This window comes from Haematobia irritans, chromosome 5 (genome assembly GCF_050003625.1).
Source record: "Haematobia irritans isolate KBUSLIRL chromosome 5, ASM5000362v1, whole genome shotgun sequence".
NCBI lineage: Eukaryota > Metazoa > Arthropoda > Insecta > Diptera > Muscidae > Haematobia > Haematobia irritans.
In genome coordinates this window covers 24,189,258-24,207,941 of record NC_134401.1, presented here as the reverse complement: position 1 = coordinate 24,207,941, position 18,684 = coordinate 24,189,258, and the positions used below count along the sequence as shown (strand labels likewise).

The window sequence follows — 18,684 nt, the reverse complement described above, 5'->3', positions numbered from 1 at the left end:
ATGTTATTACTATAGAAAATTTTGTCAAAATGTTATTTCTATAGAAAAATTTGTCAAAATGTTATTTCTATAGAAAATTTTGTAAAAATTTTATTTCTATAGAAATTTTTGTCAAAATTTAATTCCTATAGAAAATTTTGTCAAAATTTTATTTCTGTAGAAAATTTTGTAAAAATTTTATTTCTATAGAAAATTTTGTAAAAATTTTATTTCTATAGAAAATTTTGTAAAAATTTTATTTCTATAGAAAATTTTGTAAAAATTTTATTTCTATAGAAATTTTTGTCAACATTTTATTTCTATAGAAAATTTTGTCAACATTTTATTTCTAGAGAATATTTTGTCAACATTTTTTTCTATAGAAATTTTTGTCGAAACTTTATTTCTATAGAAAATTTTGTCAAAATTTTATTTCTATAGAAAATTTTGTCAAAATTTTATTTCTATAGAAATTTTTGTCTAAATTTTATTCCTATAGAAAACTTTTTCAAAATTTTATATCTATAGTAAATTTTGTAAAAATTTTATTTCTATAGAGAATTTTGTAAAAATTTTATTTCTATAGAAAATTTTGTCTAAATTTTATTTCTGTAGAAAATTTTTTCAAAATTTTATATCTATAGTAAATTTTGTAAAAATTTTATTTGTATAGAAAATTTTGTCAAAATTTTATTTCTGTAAAAAATTTTGTCAAAATTTTATTTCTATCGAAAATTTTGTAAAAATTTTATTTCTATAGAAATTGTTGTCAAAATTTTATTTCTATAGAAATTTTTTTCAAAATTTTATATATATAGAGAATTTTGTAAAAATTTTATTTCTATAGAAAATTTTGTCAAAATTTTATTTCTGTAGAAAATTTTGTAAAATTTTTATTTCTATAGAAAATTTTGTACAAATTTTATTTCTATAGAAATTTTAGTCTAAATTTTATTTCTGTAAAAAATTTTGTCAAAATTTTATTTCTATAGAAAATTTTGTAAAAATTTTATTTCTATAGAAATTGTTGTCAAAATTTTATTTCTATAGAAAATTTTGTCAACATTTTATTTCTAGAGAATATTTTGTCAACAGTTTATTTCTATAGAAATTTTTGTCAACATTTTATGTCTATAGAAAATTTTGTCGAAACTTTATTTCTATAAAAAATTTTGTCAAAATTTTATTTCTATAGAAAATTTTGTAAAAATTTTATTTCTATAGAAATTTTTGTCTAAATTTTATTCCTATAGAAATTTTTTTCAAAATTTTATATATATAGAGAATTTTGTAAAAATTTTATTTCTATAGAAAATTTTGTCAAAATTTTATTTCTGTAGAAAATTTTGTCAAATTTTTATTTCTATAGAAAATTTTGTACAAATTTTATTTCAATAGAAATTTTTGTCAAAATTTTATTTCTATAGAAAATTTTGTCAAAAATTTATTTCTACAGAAAATTTTGTCAACAATTTATTTCTACAGAATATTTTGTCAACATTTTATTTCTATAGAAATTTTTGTCAACATTTTATGTCTATAGAAAATTTTGTCGAAACTTTATTTCTATAAAAAATTTTGTCAAAATTTTATTTCTATAGAAAATTTTGTAAAAATTTTATTTCTATAGAAATTTTTGTCTAAATTTTATTCCTATAGAAATTTTTTTCAAAATTTTATTTCTATAGAAAATTTTGTCAAAATTTTATTTCTGTAGAAAATTTTGTAAAATTTTTATTTCTATAGAAAATTTTGTACAAATTTTATTTCAATAGAAATTTTTGTCAAAATTTTATTTCTACAGAAAATTTTGTCAAAATGTTATTTCTATAGAAAATTTTGTCAAAATGTTATTTCTATAGAAAATTTTGTCAAAATGTTATTTCTATAGAAAATTTTGTCAAAATTTTATTTCTATAGAAAATTTTGTAAAAATTTTATTTCTATAGAAATTTTTGTCAAAATTTAATTCCTATAGAAAATTTTGTCAAAATTTTATTTCTACAGAATATTATGTCAACATTTTATTTCTATCGAAAATTTTGTCAAAATTTTCTTTCTGTAGAAAATTTTGTCAAAATTTTATTTCTATAGAAAATTTTGTCAAAATTTTATTTCTATAGAAAATTTTGTCGAAACTTTATTTCTATAAAAAATTTTGTCAACATTTTATTTCTATAGAAAATTTTATACCTATAGAGAATTTTTTAAAAAAAAAATATTTCTATAGAAAATTTTGTTAAAATTTTATTCCTATAGAATTTTTTTTTTCAAAATTTTATTTCTATAAAAAATTTTGTCAAAATTTTATATCTATAGAAAATTTTTTTCAAAATTTTATATCTATAGAAAATTTTGTAAAAATTTTATATCTATAGAAAATTTTGTCAAAATTTTGTTTCTATAGAAAATTTTGTCAAAATTTTATTTCTGTAGAAAATTTTGTAAAAATTTTATTTCCATAGAAAATTTTGTAAAAATTTTATTTCTATAGAAGGTTTTGTCAAAATGTTATTTCTATGGAAAATTTTGTCAAATTTTTATTTCTATAGAGAATTTTATTTCTATAGAAAATTTTCTCAAAATTGTATTTCTATAAAAAATTTTCTAGAAATTTTATTTCTATTTCATTTTTTTCAAAATAATTTTTTCAAAATTTTGTTTCTATGGAGAATTTTTAAAAATTTTATTTCTTTGGGAAATTGAAGAACCTCTTAGTTGGAGAGGAATATTTTGCAAAAAATCAAGAATTCTACCAATCAAACAAACAGTAAAAAATCTACCAATTTTTGTAGAATTGTAACAACTGTGGCAACAGTGATTGCAACCAATAAATTTGAAGAGTTTAAAATGGTATCGAAAATTTAGGTCTTTCAAGTGGTGCAGGGTATAATATACATAGGTGTCCCAGCCCGAATTTAGACTATGTTTGCTTGGTTTTCTATGCAATTATGAAGTAGCATTTGTTACATTAGATTTCGTAATAAACCCAACAATAATTTTATTTACATATCATCGAAAATGAATCATTGAAAATAACAGTTCGTGGAAGCAACTGAGTTAGCTTCTACATCTTTGCATATTTTCCACTTGATAACGTGTTTAAAATTATGGTTTTGGATAAAAATTTTAAATTTCACTAAAAAAGTCATAAATTGAAATGTAGCACACTATGGCAAAAGGTAGTCAATGAGTGATAAAACAACAAACTTTATTTGTAAGTTTTTAAGCCTAATGATCTATGAAAATGATCTAAAAAATCTTCAGTGGTGATGATGGTGAAGTAACATAAAAACGATAATTTGATTACTGATGTCGAAAATCGATATTGGTTGAGTAATTCAATTGTACTCCTCGATCATTTAAGCATTTTCGATTTTGGTTCGTTACACATTTTCGAAAAAAAAAACGTATTATAATTATAATTGGCAATATCCACAGAAGGTATATATTTAAATATATTTAATATAAAAATATTTAACAGAAAACTGTTATATTGAATCTAATATCGATCCTATATTTAAAATTAAGTTTAATTAAAGAGTTTTTTTTATAACTTTCACCACCATAGTGGAACAAACTAATAATTGCTAATCTAATTTTATAATCATCTTATTTAATTTCATTATCAATTGTTGTGCAAAAAAATATGCATTTGTACAATTACCTTGTATAAGGTTTTTAGGTGCATTCGATTAATATATATCTTATCTTCTGGAAATATACTATCAAGGTCAAAATCCCTGTTGGTCATGTCCAACTATCAATAATTCGTCCCTAACACAAGAACTTATAATAATAAAAATGGATTTCTAAATTCTAATAAAATGCTATGCAAATCCAATATTTTCAGTCTTATCTTCTTATTGGCTTTCTATTGTTTTTGGTTTTGTCGATAATATTTGATTTAGTTCCCTCTTCAATTTCAGTTGAGTTTAGTTCTATTTCATTTAGACTTACGTCAACATGGCCAATATTAGACCGCTTAATGAAAATCTACAAAAAGCAGCTGCAGAAATTGGTGAGGTACCCGAAAGAATTGAGAAAGATCTGGCTGCCCTTAAAGACTGGATTAAACAACAACCCCATTTGAGGGCCAATACCGATGATCAGTTCCTGGTGGCATTTTTACGTGGTTGCAAATACAGTTTGGAACGAGCGAAAGCGAAAATAGATCGTTTCTTTACGCTCAAAAGTAAATTTCCTACAACATTCTCTGTTACAAATGTGGATGATCTGAAATTTCGTGATCTAGTGCGTTTGGGGTAAGTTATGAATTTTATGAGTGCATGTAATAAAAAAAAATCTTTTCTCCCAAACGAAATATTAGACTTACGAAGTTTACTTATCTTGCTACCCATTGCCACGTTTGTTACCAACGAACTTTGATTGACCACAACAAAAACTTAGTTGGTGTAAAATTTCGTTTTCGATGAAAGGATTTTTTATTGATTTCAACGTTCACAATCTTTCCTCCCAAACGAAATATTGGACTTACGAAGTTAACTTTTCTTGCTACCCATTGCCACTTTTGTTACCAACGAACTTTGATTGACCACAACAAAAACTTAGTTGGTGTAAAATTTCGTTTACGAGGAAAGGATTTTTTATTGATTTCAACGTCCAAAATCTGAGGAAGTAATCTCAGTTATCCAGTTATTATCCATTCACTTGGATATTGCTTTGAGCCGGTATAGGAATGTAATCTTCCCGTGCAGTGAAAGAAAAGTTTTCTTTTGTGACGAACGAAATTGTGGACAAACGAATGTTTCTTTGAACCTAAAACATTTTCTTTAAAGGCAAATTAAAAAGATTAAAGAAAATCTCTGCAACGCTTATTATAAATTCGGTTTTATTTGTCCTTTAAGAAAATACTTTGGAAATTTCGTTCCGAAAGAAAAGTTTTTTTTTTTGGTAGTAGTTTGCTCCATTCTTCAGCACATCCATACTGACATACTTTTTTGGCCACGACTTCGAAGCAGATTCAAAAATGTTTTCGCTACCTTAAGTTTCGTTCACTTTGATGACAGACTGGATTGGAGAGCAGTCATTGGGGTTTATCACCCTAGGAATACAAAGGTCGAAATAAACATTTCGGCATTCAATTTTTTCTCAAAAAAAAGTAAAACTCGGCCTTTGGTAAAAATCTACCAATCGATGATGGTTAAAATCGACTAACCGAACTTTATAAAAAACTTGGAATGGCTAATTTAAGTTAATTTAAACATGAATATCCCCCTTTCACTAATTAGCTGGACCTAAGCCTCTGACATTTTAGAGAGGGGATTCCCCCAGCTTGAAACTTATATTCTATAGTCACTTTTCCTTTAACATCTTCTTAGAAATGGGTCTAAATATAATTGACCCCTGACGTAAAACCCAGCTACGCTCATGAAATCTTCTGAATAATAATCTACACCCTTAAAGCTAAGAGAATCAAATAAAAAATTATAAAAAACTATGCCCCAGCAATGGTTTTAGTTGTTAGAAATCACATTAACTCCCTTCCTCTTTATCTCATGACATACGCCTCTGGCATTTTGGTTCTCCTACTAACTTGAGGCTAATATGCTATTACCACTTTTGCTTCTAACTTTTCTTAGAAATGCCCAAAATTATACTGGGTCTAAATATAGCTGACACGATCAGATATAAAACCCAGCTACGCCCATGGAACCTTCAGAATAGTATTTGAAGCCCTTAAAGCCAATAGACTGAAATAAAAATTTTCAAAAGTTATGCCCCACCAATGCTTTTTAGTTGTTAGAAAATGCATTAATGCATTAAAGAGACTAATATGTTATACCAATTTTTGCCTTTTAACAAATGCCCGAAAATCGAACCACAAAATGGGTCTAACTATAACTGACACCCCTAGACTTAAAACCGAGCCCATGTAATCTTCAGAATAATATTCTAAGCCGTTAAAGCTAATAGACTCAATTAATTTTTTTTTTTTAATGTGCACTAGCAATGTTTTATCTCATTAACTGGATGATTTGGCGTTTTGGAGAGGCGATTCCCCAAGTTTGAGGCTAATATGCAATAACCAGTTTTGCTCTTTTAACTCTCCTTAGAAATTAACGTAAAGCGACCCATAAAATGGGTCTAAATATATTTGCCCTTCCAGACATAAAAGTCGGTTACGTCCATGGAATTTTCTGAATAGTACTTTACGCCCTTAGAGGAAATAGAACCATTTAAAAATTTCCAAGTCTATGACCCAGTAATATATTTTATTTATTAGAAAGTAAATTAAATCCACATCTCCGCTTTATCCAATAAATTGGATGATATGCATCTCTGGAATTTGGAGAGGGGATTCTCTAGGCTTGAGTCTAATATACTATAACCACATTTGCCTTTAACCTCTTCCTACAAATGTCCGAGAATCTACCTACAAAATGGATCTAATTGATCCCACAGACTTATGACCAGTTACGCCCATGAAACCAAAATAATATTCTACTCTCTTAAAGCTAATAAAATCAAATATTTTTTTTTCTTCAAAAACTAAAAAGTACATTAATGTCAACCCCTATTTCGCATTAACTGACTGAGCTATACACTGGAATTTTGCAGAGGGGATTTCCCTAATTTGGGGATAATATGCTATACCATATAGCTCTTCTTAGAAATGACGGAAAATGGATCCACAAAATTGGTCTAAATGTAACTGACCGTCCCAGCTACGCCCATGGAATATTCTCAATAATATGCTACACCCTTAAAGCTAATAACAGGTTGGCTGATAAGTCTCGGTCTGACACATAGATGGCGTCGCTAGTATTAAATGCATATTATTTTTATATAGTACCAACCTTCAAATGATTCGTGTCAGAATTTTACGTCTGTAAGTTAATTAGTTTGTGAGATAGATCGTCTTTTGTGAAGCATCTTTTGTTATTGTGAAAAAATGGAAAAAAGGGAATTTCGTGTTTTGATAAAATACTGTTTTCTGAAGGGGAAAAATACGGTGGAAGCAAAAACTTGGCTTGATAATGACGGACTCTGCCCCAGGGAAATCAACAATAATTGATTGGTATGCAAAATTCAAGCGTGGTGAAATGAGCACGGAGGACGGTGAACGCAGTGGACGCCCGAAAGAGTCGGTTACCGACGAAAACATCAAAAAAATCCACAAAATGATTTTGAATGACCGTAAAATGAAGTTGATCGAGATAGCAGAGGCTTTAAAGATATCAAAGGAACGTGTTGGTCATATCATTCATCAATATTTGTCTATGCGGAAGCTCTGTGCAAATTGGGTGTCGCGCGAGCTCACATTTGACCAAAAACAACAACGTGTTGATGATTCTGAGCGGTGTTTGCAGCTGTTAACTCGTAATACACCCGAGTTTTTCCGTCGATATGTGACAATGGATGAAACATGGCTCCATCACTACACTCCTGAGTCCAATCGACAGTCGGCTGAGTGGACAGCGACTGGTGAACCGTCTCCGAAGCGTGGAAAGACTCAAAAGTCCGCTGGCAAAGTAATGGCCTCTGTTTTTTGGGATGCGCATGGAATAATTTTTATCGATTATCTTGAGAAGGGAAAAACCATCAACAGTGACTATTATATGGCGTTATTGGAGCGTTTGAAGGTCAAAATCGCGGCAAAACAGTCCCATATGAAGAAGAAAAAAGTGTTGTTCCAATAAGACAACGCACCGCGCACAAGTCATTTAGAACGATGGCAAAAATTCATGAATTGCGCTTCGAATTGCTTCCCCACCCACCGTATTCTCCAGATCTGGCCCCTAGCGACTTTTTCTTTTTCTCAGACCTCAAAAGGATGCTCGCAGGGAAAAATTTGGCTGCAATGAAGAGGTGATCGCCGAAACTGAGGCCTATTTTGAGGCAAAACCGAAGGAGTACTACCAAAATGGTATCAAAAAATTGGAAGGTCGTTATAATCCTTGTATCGCTCTTGAAGGGATCTATGTTGAATAATAAAAACGAATTTTGACAAAAAAATGTGTTTTTCTTTGTTAGACCGGGGACTTATCAGCCAACCTATTAGTATCAATTAAAATTTTTCAAAAACTAGGTCCCAGAAAAGTCTTTTAGTCATTAGAAATGTATGTGCTCCCTTTATCTCATTAACGAGATGACCTACGCCTCTGCCTCCTTTGTGGTGAAGTTCTTCCCGAGCTAATGTATTATACCCACTTTTGCTTTTGAACTACCCTTACAAAGGCCATGTTTTGGAAATTTAAGGCTGAATGGAAGTTTGAAATTCAAAATATTTTTACTTTTGTTTTTTCTCTCTTAGAATGTGGCTTTATTTACCCACCCCTCTGAATGAAAATGGACCTAGGATATGTGTAATGCGTTTGGGACTCTATTCACCCGAAAAATATACCGGTGAAGATGTAATACAATACTTCTTTACCATGCAAGAGATGATGTTGCTCGAAGACGATTATTCCAATGTAAATGGTGTGGTGTTTATATGTGATTTTGCTAATGCCACTTTGACTCAGTTCTTTCAAATGACACCTTCGTTGGCCAAGAAAATGACAGTGTTCTCCGAGGAAGCAATGCCAGTTAGGCCTAAGGGTCAACATTTCGTAAATACCCCAGTAGGTTTTGAACCCGTTTTCAATATGATCAAACCTATGATGTCAGCCAAACAACAAAGTAGGGTAAGTTCGAAAATCGGTCATTTTTAATTTAATTCTATTTTTAAAGATTTTTTACAATATCACTGAATTTATAGCTCTTTGTTCATGGCAATAAAATGGAAGCATTGCAACAACAGATCCCTTTGAAATATTTACCCAAAGAATATGGTGGAGAAAATGGTTCTCTGGAGGAATTATCTGTGGAATGGGAGCAGAAATTGAATAAATATCGAGAATACTTCAAGAAGAATTCTGAATATGGTACCGATGAGAAACTGCGACCGGGAAAAGCTCTTGATTTCAATAGTATATTTGGTGTTGATGGTTCTTTTCGTAAATTGGATTTTGATTGACTAATTGATGATATATTTAAGGATGTTTTTGAATAATTGTGTTTTTTTATTCTTGAAAAAAACAATAAAAAAAGTATTCTAAAAAAAAGACCGAAGCTCGTATACAAAAAAAGAAAAAAAAAATCATTTATTTTAAAGGGTGATACGGTCAAAATTTGGTCAATATAAACTTGACGTATTTCTTTCAATTTTGCATTTAAAAAACCTGAACACCCCTCATTTTGAAGGCAAAGCTGGCAAAATCGCTAAAAGTTGCCAAATCAACCGTTACAAATGTAATTAAAGTGTTTGCGGAACGTTTATCGACAGCCAGGAAGTCTGGATTCGGGGGGGAAATCGAAAACCGGAAGCCGCTGAGACGACAAAGAGAGTTGCCGGTAGTTTCAAGCGAAACCCTAACCTCTCTCTCCGAGATGCCGCAAATAAGCTGGGTGTATCGTCTACAAGCGTGCATCGAGCCAAAAAACGAGCCGGACTATCGACTTACAAGAAAGTAGTGACTCCAAATCGCGATGATAAACAAAATACGACGGCCAAAGCGCGCTCCCGGAGGCTGTACACGACAATGCTGACGAAGTTTGACTGCGCGGTAATGGATGACGAAACCTACGTCAAAGCCGACTACAAGCAGCTTCCGGGACAGGAATTTTATACGGCAAAAGGAAGGGGAAAGGTAGCAGATATTTTCAAGCACATAAAACTGTCAAAGTTCGCAAAGAAATATCTGGTTTGGCAAGCCATCTGTACCTGTGGCTTGAAAAGCAGCATTTTCATAGCTTCCGGCAACCAAGAAATTTACGTGAAAGAGTGTTTGAATAAACGTCTGCTGTCTTTCCTGAAGAAACACGGTTGTTCCGTACTGTTTTGGCCGGATTTGGCATCTTGCCATTACGGTAAAAAGGCCATGGAGTGGTACGCCGCAGGTGGTTCCCAAGGACAAGAACCCTCCCAACACGCCAGAGCTCCGCCCAATTGAGAAATACTGGGCTATTGTCAAGCGGAACCTAAAAAAGACCAAAAACACTGCTAAGGACGAGCAACAGTTCAAGGCAAACTGGTGCGGCGAAGACGGTGGACAAGGTGGCTGTACAAAATCTGATGGCAGTTGTCAAGCGTGAGGCCCGGCAATTCGGATTTGGAAAATCGAAAGCCTAACTGAATATTTTTCCTGAATTTTATACTAATTGAACTTGAAAAAGAAATTTAATTTGATTTTTTAAATAAACGATTTCACCGATTTACACGCGTTTTCCCTTGACCAAATTTTGACCGTATCACCGTTTATGAATACTGTTTACAAAGAAGTCCTATGATATAATTCATAAATTGTATGAACAAATTTCATAAATTAAAAATATCCCAAAAATCCACTCAAAAACATCTGATTGAATCACGAAATTAATTAATCCAATTAATTTTGTTGATGTCGATTGGAAAACTTAACTAAATGGGTTTTGTAATTTTTAATTGGAACAATTAATTGTCTAATAAAACGCGAAAATGTTTACACATTTTCGTAACTAACTGTATGTTCTTAGTTTGATTAGACAAAATTATTGTTTAAATTAATTTTTTAATTAATGACGTATCTATCTTCAATCACTTTCTTAATTGATTTAGTGTTTTTATTTTGATTGAAGAATTGATTGTATCAATTAATTTTTTTATTAAAAAACCAAATAATTTTTCCAAAAAAAATCAATAATTTTTATACCCTCCACCATAAGATGGGGGTATATTAACTTTGTCATTCCGTTTGTAACACATCGAAATATTGGTCTAAGACGCCATAAAGTATATATATTCTGGGTCGTGGTGAAATTCTGAGTCAATTTATCTATGTCCGTCCGTCCGTCTGTGGAAATCACGCTAACTTCCAAACGGAACAAGCTATCGACTTGAAACTTGGCACAAGTAATTTTTATTGATGCAGGTCGAATGGTATTGCAAATGGGCCATATCGGACCACGTTTACGTATAGTACCCATAAAAACCGATCCCCATATTTGAACTCCGGAGCCATCCGATCAGGTTGAAATTTTTGTATGTTTTGTTAGTATAGGGTCTTTAACAACCATGTCAAAATTGGTTCATATCGGTCCATAATTATATATAGCCCCCATACAAACCGATCCCCAGATTTTACCTCCGGAGCCTATTGGAGGAACAAAATTAATCGGATCCGGTTGAAATTTGGTACGTGGTGTTAGTATATGGTCTCTAGCAACTATGAAAAAATTAGTCTATATCGGTCCATAATTATATATAGCCCCCATATAAACCGATCCCCAGATTTTACCTCCGGAGCCTATTGGGGGAACAAAATTAATCGGATCATGTTGAAATTTTGTACGTGGTGTTGGTATATGGTCTCTAACAACCATGTGAAAATTTATCCATATCGGTCCATAATTATATATAGCTCCCATATAAACCGATCTCCAGATTTTACCTCCGGAGCCTATTGGAGGAGCAAAATTCATCCGATTCGGTTGAAATTTGGTATGTAGTGTTAGTATATGGTCTCTAGCAACTATGAAAAAATTAGTCCATATCGGTCCATAATTATATATAGCCCCATATCAGCCGATTCCCAGATTTGACCTCCGGAGCCTCTTGGAGGAGCAAAATTCATCCGATTCGGTTGAAATTTGGTACATTGTGCTAGTATATGGCCGATAATAACCATGCCAAACATGGTCCAACTCGGTCTATAGATGTATACAGCTCCAAGATAAACCGATCCACAATCACACAATAATTGGTTCATATCGGTTCATTAGTGTATATAGCTCCGTATAAAGCGACCCCCCATATTTCAATTCTGGCTCTCTAATTACCGCGCAAAAGTTCATATCGAATTGTAATTATTTGTAGACTTCCCCATACATATACCAGTCAAGGATTAAATTATATACGTATACTGAAAAAAAAGCATGCCCGGTTCCAAAGATTTTGTCTTTACTTTAAAAATTTTGGTATTGATTCCGAGCCAAAGAAGCGGAGAATACAAGTAGGGATACTTTTAAGACACAATTCTCTTTTAAATTTGGGTTTTGTGTACTTGCTTCTAGGAAGCAAATATTAATTTTTCGCTTTTTCAGCTTTTTTTCTTCATATGCTATCAAAGTCCTTTAAAAACGAGTTAACGACAACTTTATTTTCTAAATTAAGACCCGACTTCCAGTAGAAATTATGCTATGTTTCAAGTAAAAAATGTCTTTAAAATAAAGTGTTGAAAAACATGTCCTATATTTGAACGATTGTTTTCGTTGTAATCGAGATGCAAAAAGACAACAAATTTAAAGACAATTTCATTAAATTTAAAGAATTTTTCTGAATTATTAAAGTTAAGTTGACCTTAGCCCAAACATTTTTTCTTTCATGTTATGATACCCATTTTTAAGTGAAATCACTTAATTATAAGGTCAATACGACTTCATCGAAAAGTTTATCGACTTTTGGAAAAGGAAAAAAACTTTACATTAAAGAAATGCGTCTTCTATGCTCAGCAAAATTTGCATTCGTATTTTAAAGACATGAAATCTTTGATCTCAAGACAATAGTTTTTTCAGTGTATTTAATCTGCTTTTTTTGTCTAATATATACCACGTTTGTGACAAAAATGTTTCATGTTCATTGTCCAAAAATAACATTTTGCTCTTGAAACATGTTTGAGGTGATCATATTCCTTCTCTGCGTGTAATTTAAGCATGAATAAACACTCAGACAGTCATTCTGTAATAAAATCCTTGGACAGTATATTCCTCAACTCCATAGATGATCATAGACCACCACAAATCTCTCATCAAGATAAGCTGAGCAGTACAATATGTCCGTGACAACCTAACAGAGAACTATAAAGAGGGTGAGTTGTGTAAAAAATGTCGAAAATAACATCTAATTTTAGAATAAATTAGATTTTAATATTTTAGCAAAAGTTCAACGAATTGAGATCTAGACTTTTGGTGGTTATTGAAGCGAGAAGCCTTCTTTTTAAGGCATTCTTGATTAATGCTTTCTGTGTCCTGTTTGAATGTCCATGGCCTGTGGCCGAAAAGTTTGTCTGCCCAGGGCTTCAAAATTGTCTTTAAGGCATTTTCTCGATAATATTCGACATATATTTTAAACCCAAGGCCGAGCGAACATCGCCCCTTACAGCAGCACTGGGGTTCTGGTGTTCAATTTTTTAGTTTGTCAATTAAAATGACGAAAAAATTCAAATTCCATTCACTTTTGCTTTGACCATTCTCTGGGCCGGTCGAATTGTTAGCTGCGCGTAATAATTTACCGTTTTTTCGTCTATTCTTATTCCGATAAACGAATGTTATTTATTTTGAACCCATGGCCCTCAAGCGGGGAGCGATATACGGCAACACTAGAGTTCTGGCGGCCAATCGAAACGAAAGAAGACGAAGAAAACGAAATTCAGTAACTGCTTACTTTCGTGCAAGCGAAGCAACTCCTTGACTCTTTCCAGTAAAACTTTTAAGCTCAATTTTCAATGTGTATTGTATCCGTTCTCGCCATATGTCCAACTCTGTATTCTAGAGAATTTCAAATTGTTCAATTGTTTATATGTACCCTTATAGTCGGCTATGACGGATTTTAGCTCTTTCGTATTTATTTTATTAGATTTTCTCTTGCGCTATTTGAATATACTGGCATTATTATAAAATGAAGTTGCGATAATTTTTCTCTCTCATTTTTATTAGCGTTCAATGACTTTGGTTAATATAATCTAATTGGTCTTATCTTATGGCTTTCTATATTCACGATAATAATTGACATTGGACATATTTGAAAAGTTAACCCATTTCAAAAATTCAGTCGTTTGCCGTTAATAGCCGCGATAATATGGCCAATATAAGACCGCTGAATGAGGATTTACAAAAGGCCGCAGCCGAATTGGGTGAGATACCTTCTCGCCTTGTCGAAGATTTGACAGCGCTCAAGGAATGGATTGCACAGCAACCACATTTGAAGGCAAACACAGATGATCAATTTCTAGTGGCATTTCTGCGTGGATGCAAATATAGTTTGGAGAGGGCAAAGGCTAAAATTGATAAATTTTTCACATTGAAAAGTAAATTTCCCGAAATATTTTGTGCCACCAATGTTGACGATCCAAAATTGAGAGAACTCATTCGTATGGGGTAAGTAAACTAAACTTGTGAATAGCTAAGATTAGAATTCAATATTGCAAGTGTGTTCTTTCCTTATCAATTTTGCTAAGGGATCATCAAGTTGTTCATTTACTAATCATTATTTATCTTTGTGTACAAGAAATGGTTTGTTAGATGGTTCCGCTGAGACTTCGATATTATTGAAGTCATTGACATTGATTTAATATTGGTGTCTGCGAGAGAGAGCGCCGTAAGTTGTAGTGATAGTTGATATGACAAACACTGGAAGGTCATTGATGTAATGATGAGCAAATTTGTTTGGTGGCGTTGGCCACCTTCTCCTACAGATGGCTTAACTCATTCAAACGGATGTTAATATATCGGATCTTGTAAATATAATTCAGATCCTACACACAAAACAATAATTTTTGGTTTCCCCCACGAAATTAATCGATCGAATTAATTTTTAATTGAAATGTCTTCAATCACACAAATGTGATTCTCCGAAGTCAGTTAAACAAATAATTGATCCAATTTAGATTTTATGAAGCTATTAATTTTTGTGATTGATTTATGTTTTTAAAAAAATGTGTTGAATCAATTGAATATTTTTGAAAATTCAATTAATATTTTAATTTGAAATGTTTTGGCGAACATTTTTTCTGTGCATTCTCTTTTGCTTTGACCATTCGAATTGTTAGTTGCGCGTAATAATCTGCCGGTTTTGTGGTCAATTCCTATTCACTGGATTTAAAAAAATTAATTGATACAATTAACCTTTTAATCAAACTCGGAAGACAAAGTCAATTAAAAATAATGATTACATTTCTTAAATAAAAAATAAAATAAAAAAAAATTAATTGATACAATCAAGTTTTTAATCAAAGTAAAAACGCAAAGTCAATTAAGAAAGTGATTGAAAATAGTTACATCTTCAATTAAAAAATTAATTGAAACAATCATTTTTTAATCAAACACAAAGCTAGTTAAGAAAACAGTTTAAACTCAATTAATTTTTAACTGATGTCATTAAAAAATTAATTGACAATTGTATTGAAGTTTAACTAAATAATTAATTGGATCAATTAAAAAATTGATTGAATTTTCCAAACGACATCAATTAAATTCGTGATCGAATCAATTAATAAATTAATTGAGTTTTCCAAACGATATCAATTAAATTTTTATTTGAATCAATTAAAAAATTTATAATTTTTAATTTATAATTATAACATTTAATAAAATTTTAATTGAATCGATTAAAAAATGAAATTATATTTTCAAATCAAATCAATTAATTTTTTAATCAAATATGTTTTTATGTCTAATTAAAACTGTTATATTCGCCTTTGGAGAGAAAAGGAGAGTGGATGATCTCTACCAGTAAAATAAAATTTCGTTTCGGAGGAAAGAATTATTATACCCTCCATCATAGGATGGGGGAATATTAACTTTGTCATTCCGTTTGTAACACATCGAAATATTGCTCTAAGAACCCATAAAGTATATATATTCTGGGTCGTGGTGAAATTCTGAGTCGATCTAAGCATGTCCGTCCGACCGTCCGTCTGTTGAAATCACGCTAACTTCCGAACGAAACAAGCTATCGACTTGAAACTTGGCACAAGTAGTTGCCATCGATGTAGGTCGGATGGTATTGAAAATGGGCCATATCGGTCCATAATTATATATAGCCCCATATAAACCGATCCCCAGATTTGGCTTGCGGAGCCTCAAAAAGAAGAAAATTTCATCCGATCCGGCTGAAATTTGGTACATGATGTTGGTATATGGTCTCTAACAGCCATGCAAAAATTGGTCCATATCGGTTCTTAATTATATATAGCCCCCATATAAACTGATCCCCAGATTTGGCTTGTGGAGCCTCTAAGAGAAGCATATTTCATCCGATCCGGCTGAAATTTGGTACATAGTGTTGGTATATGGTCTCTAACAATCATGCAAAAATTGGTCCACATCGGTCCATAATTATATATAGCCCCCATATAAACCAATCCCCAGATTTGGCTTGCGAAGCCTCAAAGAGTAGCAAATTTCATCCGATCTTGCTGAAATTTGGTATATGGTGTTGGTATATGGTCTCTAACAACCATGCAAAAATTGGTCCACATCGGTCCATAATTATATATAGCCCCCATATAAACCGATCCCCAGATTTGGATTGCGGAGCCTAAAAGTGAAGCAAATTTCATCCGATCCGGCTGAAATTTGGTACATGATGTTGGTATATGGTCTCTAACAACTATGCAAAAATTGGTCCATATAGGTCCTAAATTATATATAGCCCCCATATAAACCGATCCCCAGATTTGGCTTGTGGAGCCTCTAAGAGAAGAAAATTTCATCCGATCTTGCTGAAATTTGGTACATGGTGTTGGTATATGGTCTCTAACAACCATGCAAAAATTTATCCACATCGGTCCATAATTATATATAGCCCCCATATAAACCGATCCCCAGATTTGGCTTGCGGAGCCTCAAAGAGAAGCAAATTTCATCCGATCCGGCTGAAATTTGGTACATGGTGTTGGTATATGGTCTCTAACAACCATGCAAAAATTGGTCCACATCGGTCCATAATTATATATAGCTCCATATAAGAGCATCAAAGAGAAGCATACTTCATCCGATCCGGCTGAAATTTGAAACATGGTGTTGGTATATGGTCTCTAACAACCATGCAAAAAGTGATCCACATCGGTCCATAATTATATATAGCCCCCATATAAACCGATCCCCAGATTTGGCGTGCGAAGTCTCCAAGAGAAGCAAATTTCATCCAATCCGGTTGTAATTTGGAACATGGTGTTAGTATATGATCTTTAACAATCGTGCCAGAATTGGTCCATATCGGTCCATTATTATATATAGCCCTCATATAAAACGTTCTCCAGATTTGACCTCCGGAACCTCTTGGAGGAGCAAAATTCATCCGATCCGGATGATCAAATTAGGAACGTGGTGTTAGTATATGGTCGCTAACAACCATACCAAAATTGGTCCAATCACACAAAAATTGGTCCATATCTGTTCATAATCATGGTTGCCACTAGAGCCAAAAATAATCTACCAAAATTTTATTTCTATAGAAAATTTTGTCAAAATTTTATTTCTATAGAAAATTTTGTCAAAATTTTATTTCTAGAGAAAATTTTGTTAAAATTTTATTCGGTTCATAATAAAATTTTCATCATTGTCAAAATTTTATTTCTATAGAAAATTTGGTTCAAATTTCATTCGGTTCATAATCATGGTTGCCAATCGAGCCAAAAATAATCTACCAAGATTTTATTTCTATAGAAAATTTTGTCAAAAGTTTATTTCTATAGAAAATTTTGTTAAAATTGTATTTCTGTAGAAATTTTTGTCAAAATTTTCTTTCTATAGAAACCTCCTAACACCAAAGATGGTGTTAGGAGGTTTTAAGATACCTTGCCATCGGCAAGCGTTACCGCAACTTAAGTAATTCGATTGTGGATGGCAGTGTTTAGAAGAAGTTTCTACGCAATCCATGATGGAGGGTACATAAGCTTCGGCCTGGCCGAACTTACGTCCGTATATACCAGTTTTTTTTTGTGTTAATTTAAACATGTTGTTATGCCTAATTAAAACTATTATATTTGTCTTTGGAGAGAAAAAGAGGTTGGATATCTCTCTACCAATAAAATAAAATAAAATTTCGTTTCGGAGGAAAGAATTTATTTTTTTTTTTATTATTATTTTTTGTGTTAATTCCTAGGGTCATCACAATTTATAGACTAACTTTAATTAGCAATTATTAATATAATATATAAAACTTTCATCTTCCTAGAACGTGGCTCTATTTACCCACTCCGCTAAATGAAAACGGCCCTCGTATATGTATAATGCGCATGGGCCTATATTCGTGCGATAAATACAGTGCAGAAGATGTAATGCTGTTGTTCCAAACATTGCAAGAGATTGTATTATTGGAAGATGACTATATCAATGTTAATGGTGTTGTTTTCATTGGAGATTTTGAAAAGGCTACCATGGCACATTTCTTTCAAATGACTCCTTCGTTGGCAAAGAAAATGACTGTATTCTCTGAAGAAGCATTGCCAATTAGACCTAAGGCACAACATTTCATAAATACCCCAACGGGATTTGAACCAGTCTTCAATATGATCAAGCCTATGATGTCTGCTAAACAACAAAGTCGAGTATGTTCATTTAAAGAATTTTAACAAAAAGCATTTAAAAATTATTTTTTTTTATTGTATTTTTCTAGATGTATGTTCATGGTAATAAAATGGAATTATTGACGCAGCATGTACCTTTGAAATATTTACCCAAAGAGTATGGCGGAGAAAATGGATCCATTGAGGAAATCACTAAGATGTGGGAGCAGAAATTAGATCAATATAGAGAATATTTCAAGAAGAATGCTGACTACGGTACCGATGAGAAATTACGGCCGGGAAAAGCTATTGATTTCAATAGCATATTTGGAATTGATGGTTCCTTCCGTAAATTGGACGTTGACTAAACATATTTGATAGTATTTGTAAGGATGAGGTTTTAATAAATGTAAGAAAAAAAAAGAAAAACAAA

The 18,684-nt window shown here is 31.7% G+C and overlaps 2 protein-coding genes across 2 annotated transcripts; both read left to right on the top strand.

The window, feature by feature from the left end:
- The first annotated feature begins 3,908 nt into the window (after positions 1-3,908).
- On the top strand, positions 3,909-9,052 carry LOC142240617 (alpha-tocopherol transfer protein-like). Its single transcript, XM_075312321.1, has 3 exons — positions 3,909-4,244; positions 8,258-8,630; positions 8,705-9,052. Exons 1-3 carry the CDS (start codon positions 3,946-3,948, stop codon positions 8,960-8,962), a joined length of 930 nt encoding a protein of 309 aa, XP_075168436.1. The 5' UTR covers positions 3,909-3,945; the 3' UTR covers positions 8,963-9,052.
- A 4,729-nt stretch (positions 9,053-13,781) lies between these two features.
- Positions 13,782-18,684, top strand: LOC142240829 (alpha-tocopherol transfer protein-like). The gene is made up of 3 exons (XM_075312574.1): positions 13,782-14,118; positions 17,921-18,293; positions 18,362-18,684. Exons 1-3 carry the CDS (start codon positions 13,820-13,822, stop codon positions 18,617-18,619), a joined length of 930 nt encoding a protein of 309 aa, XP_075168689.1. The 5' UTR covers positions 13,782-13,819; the 3' UTR covers positions 18,620-18,684.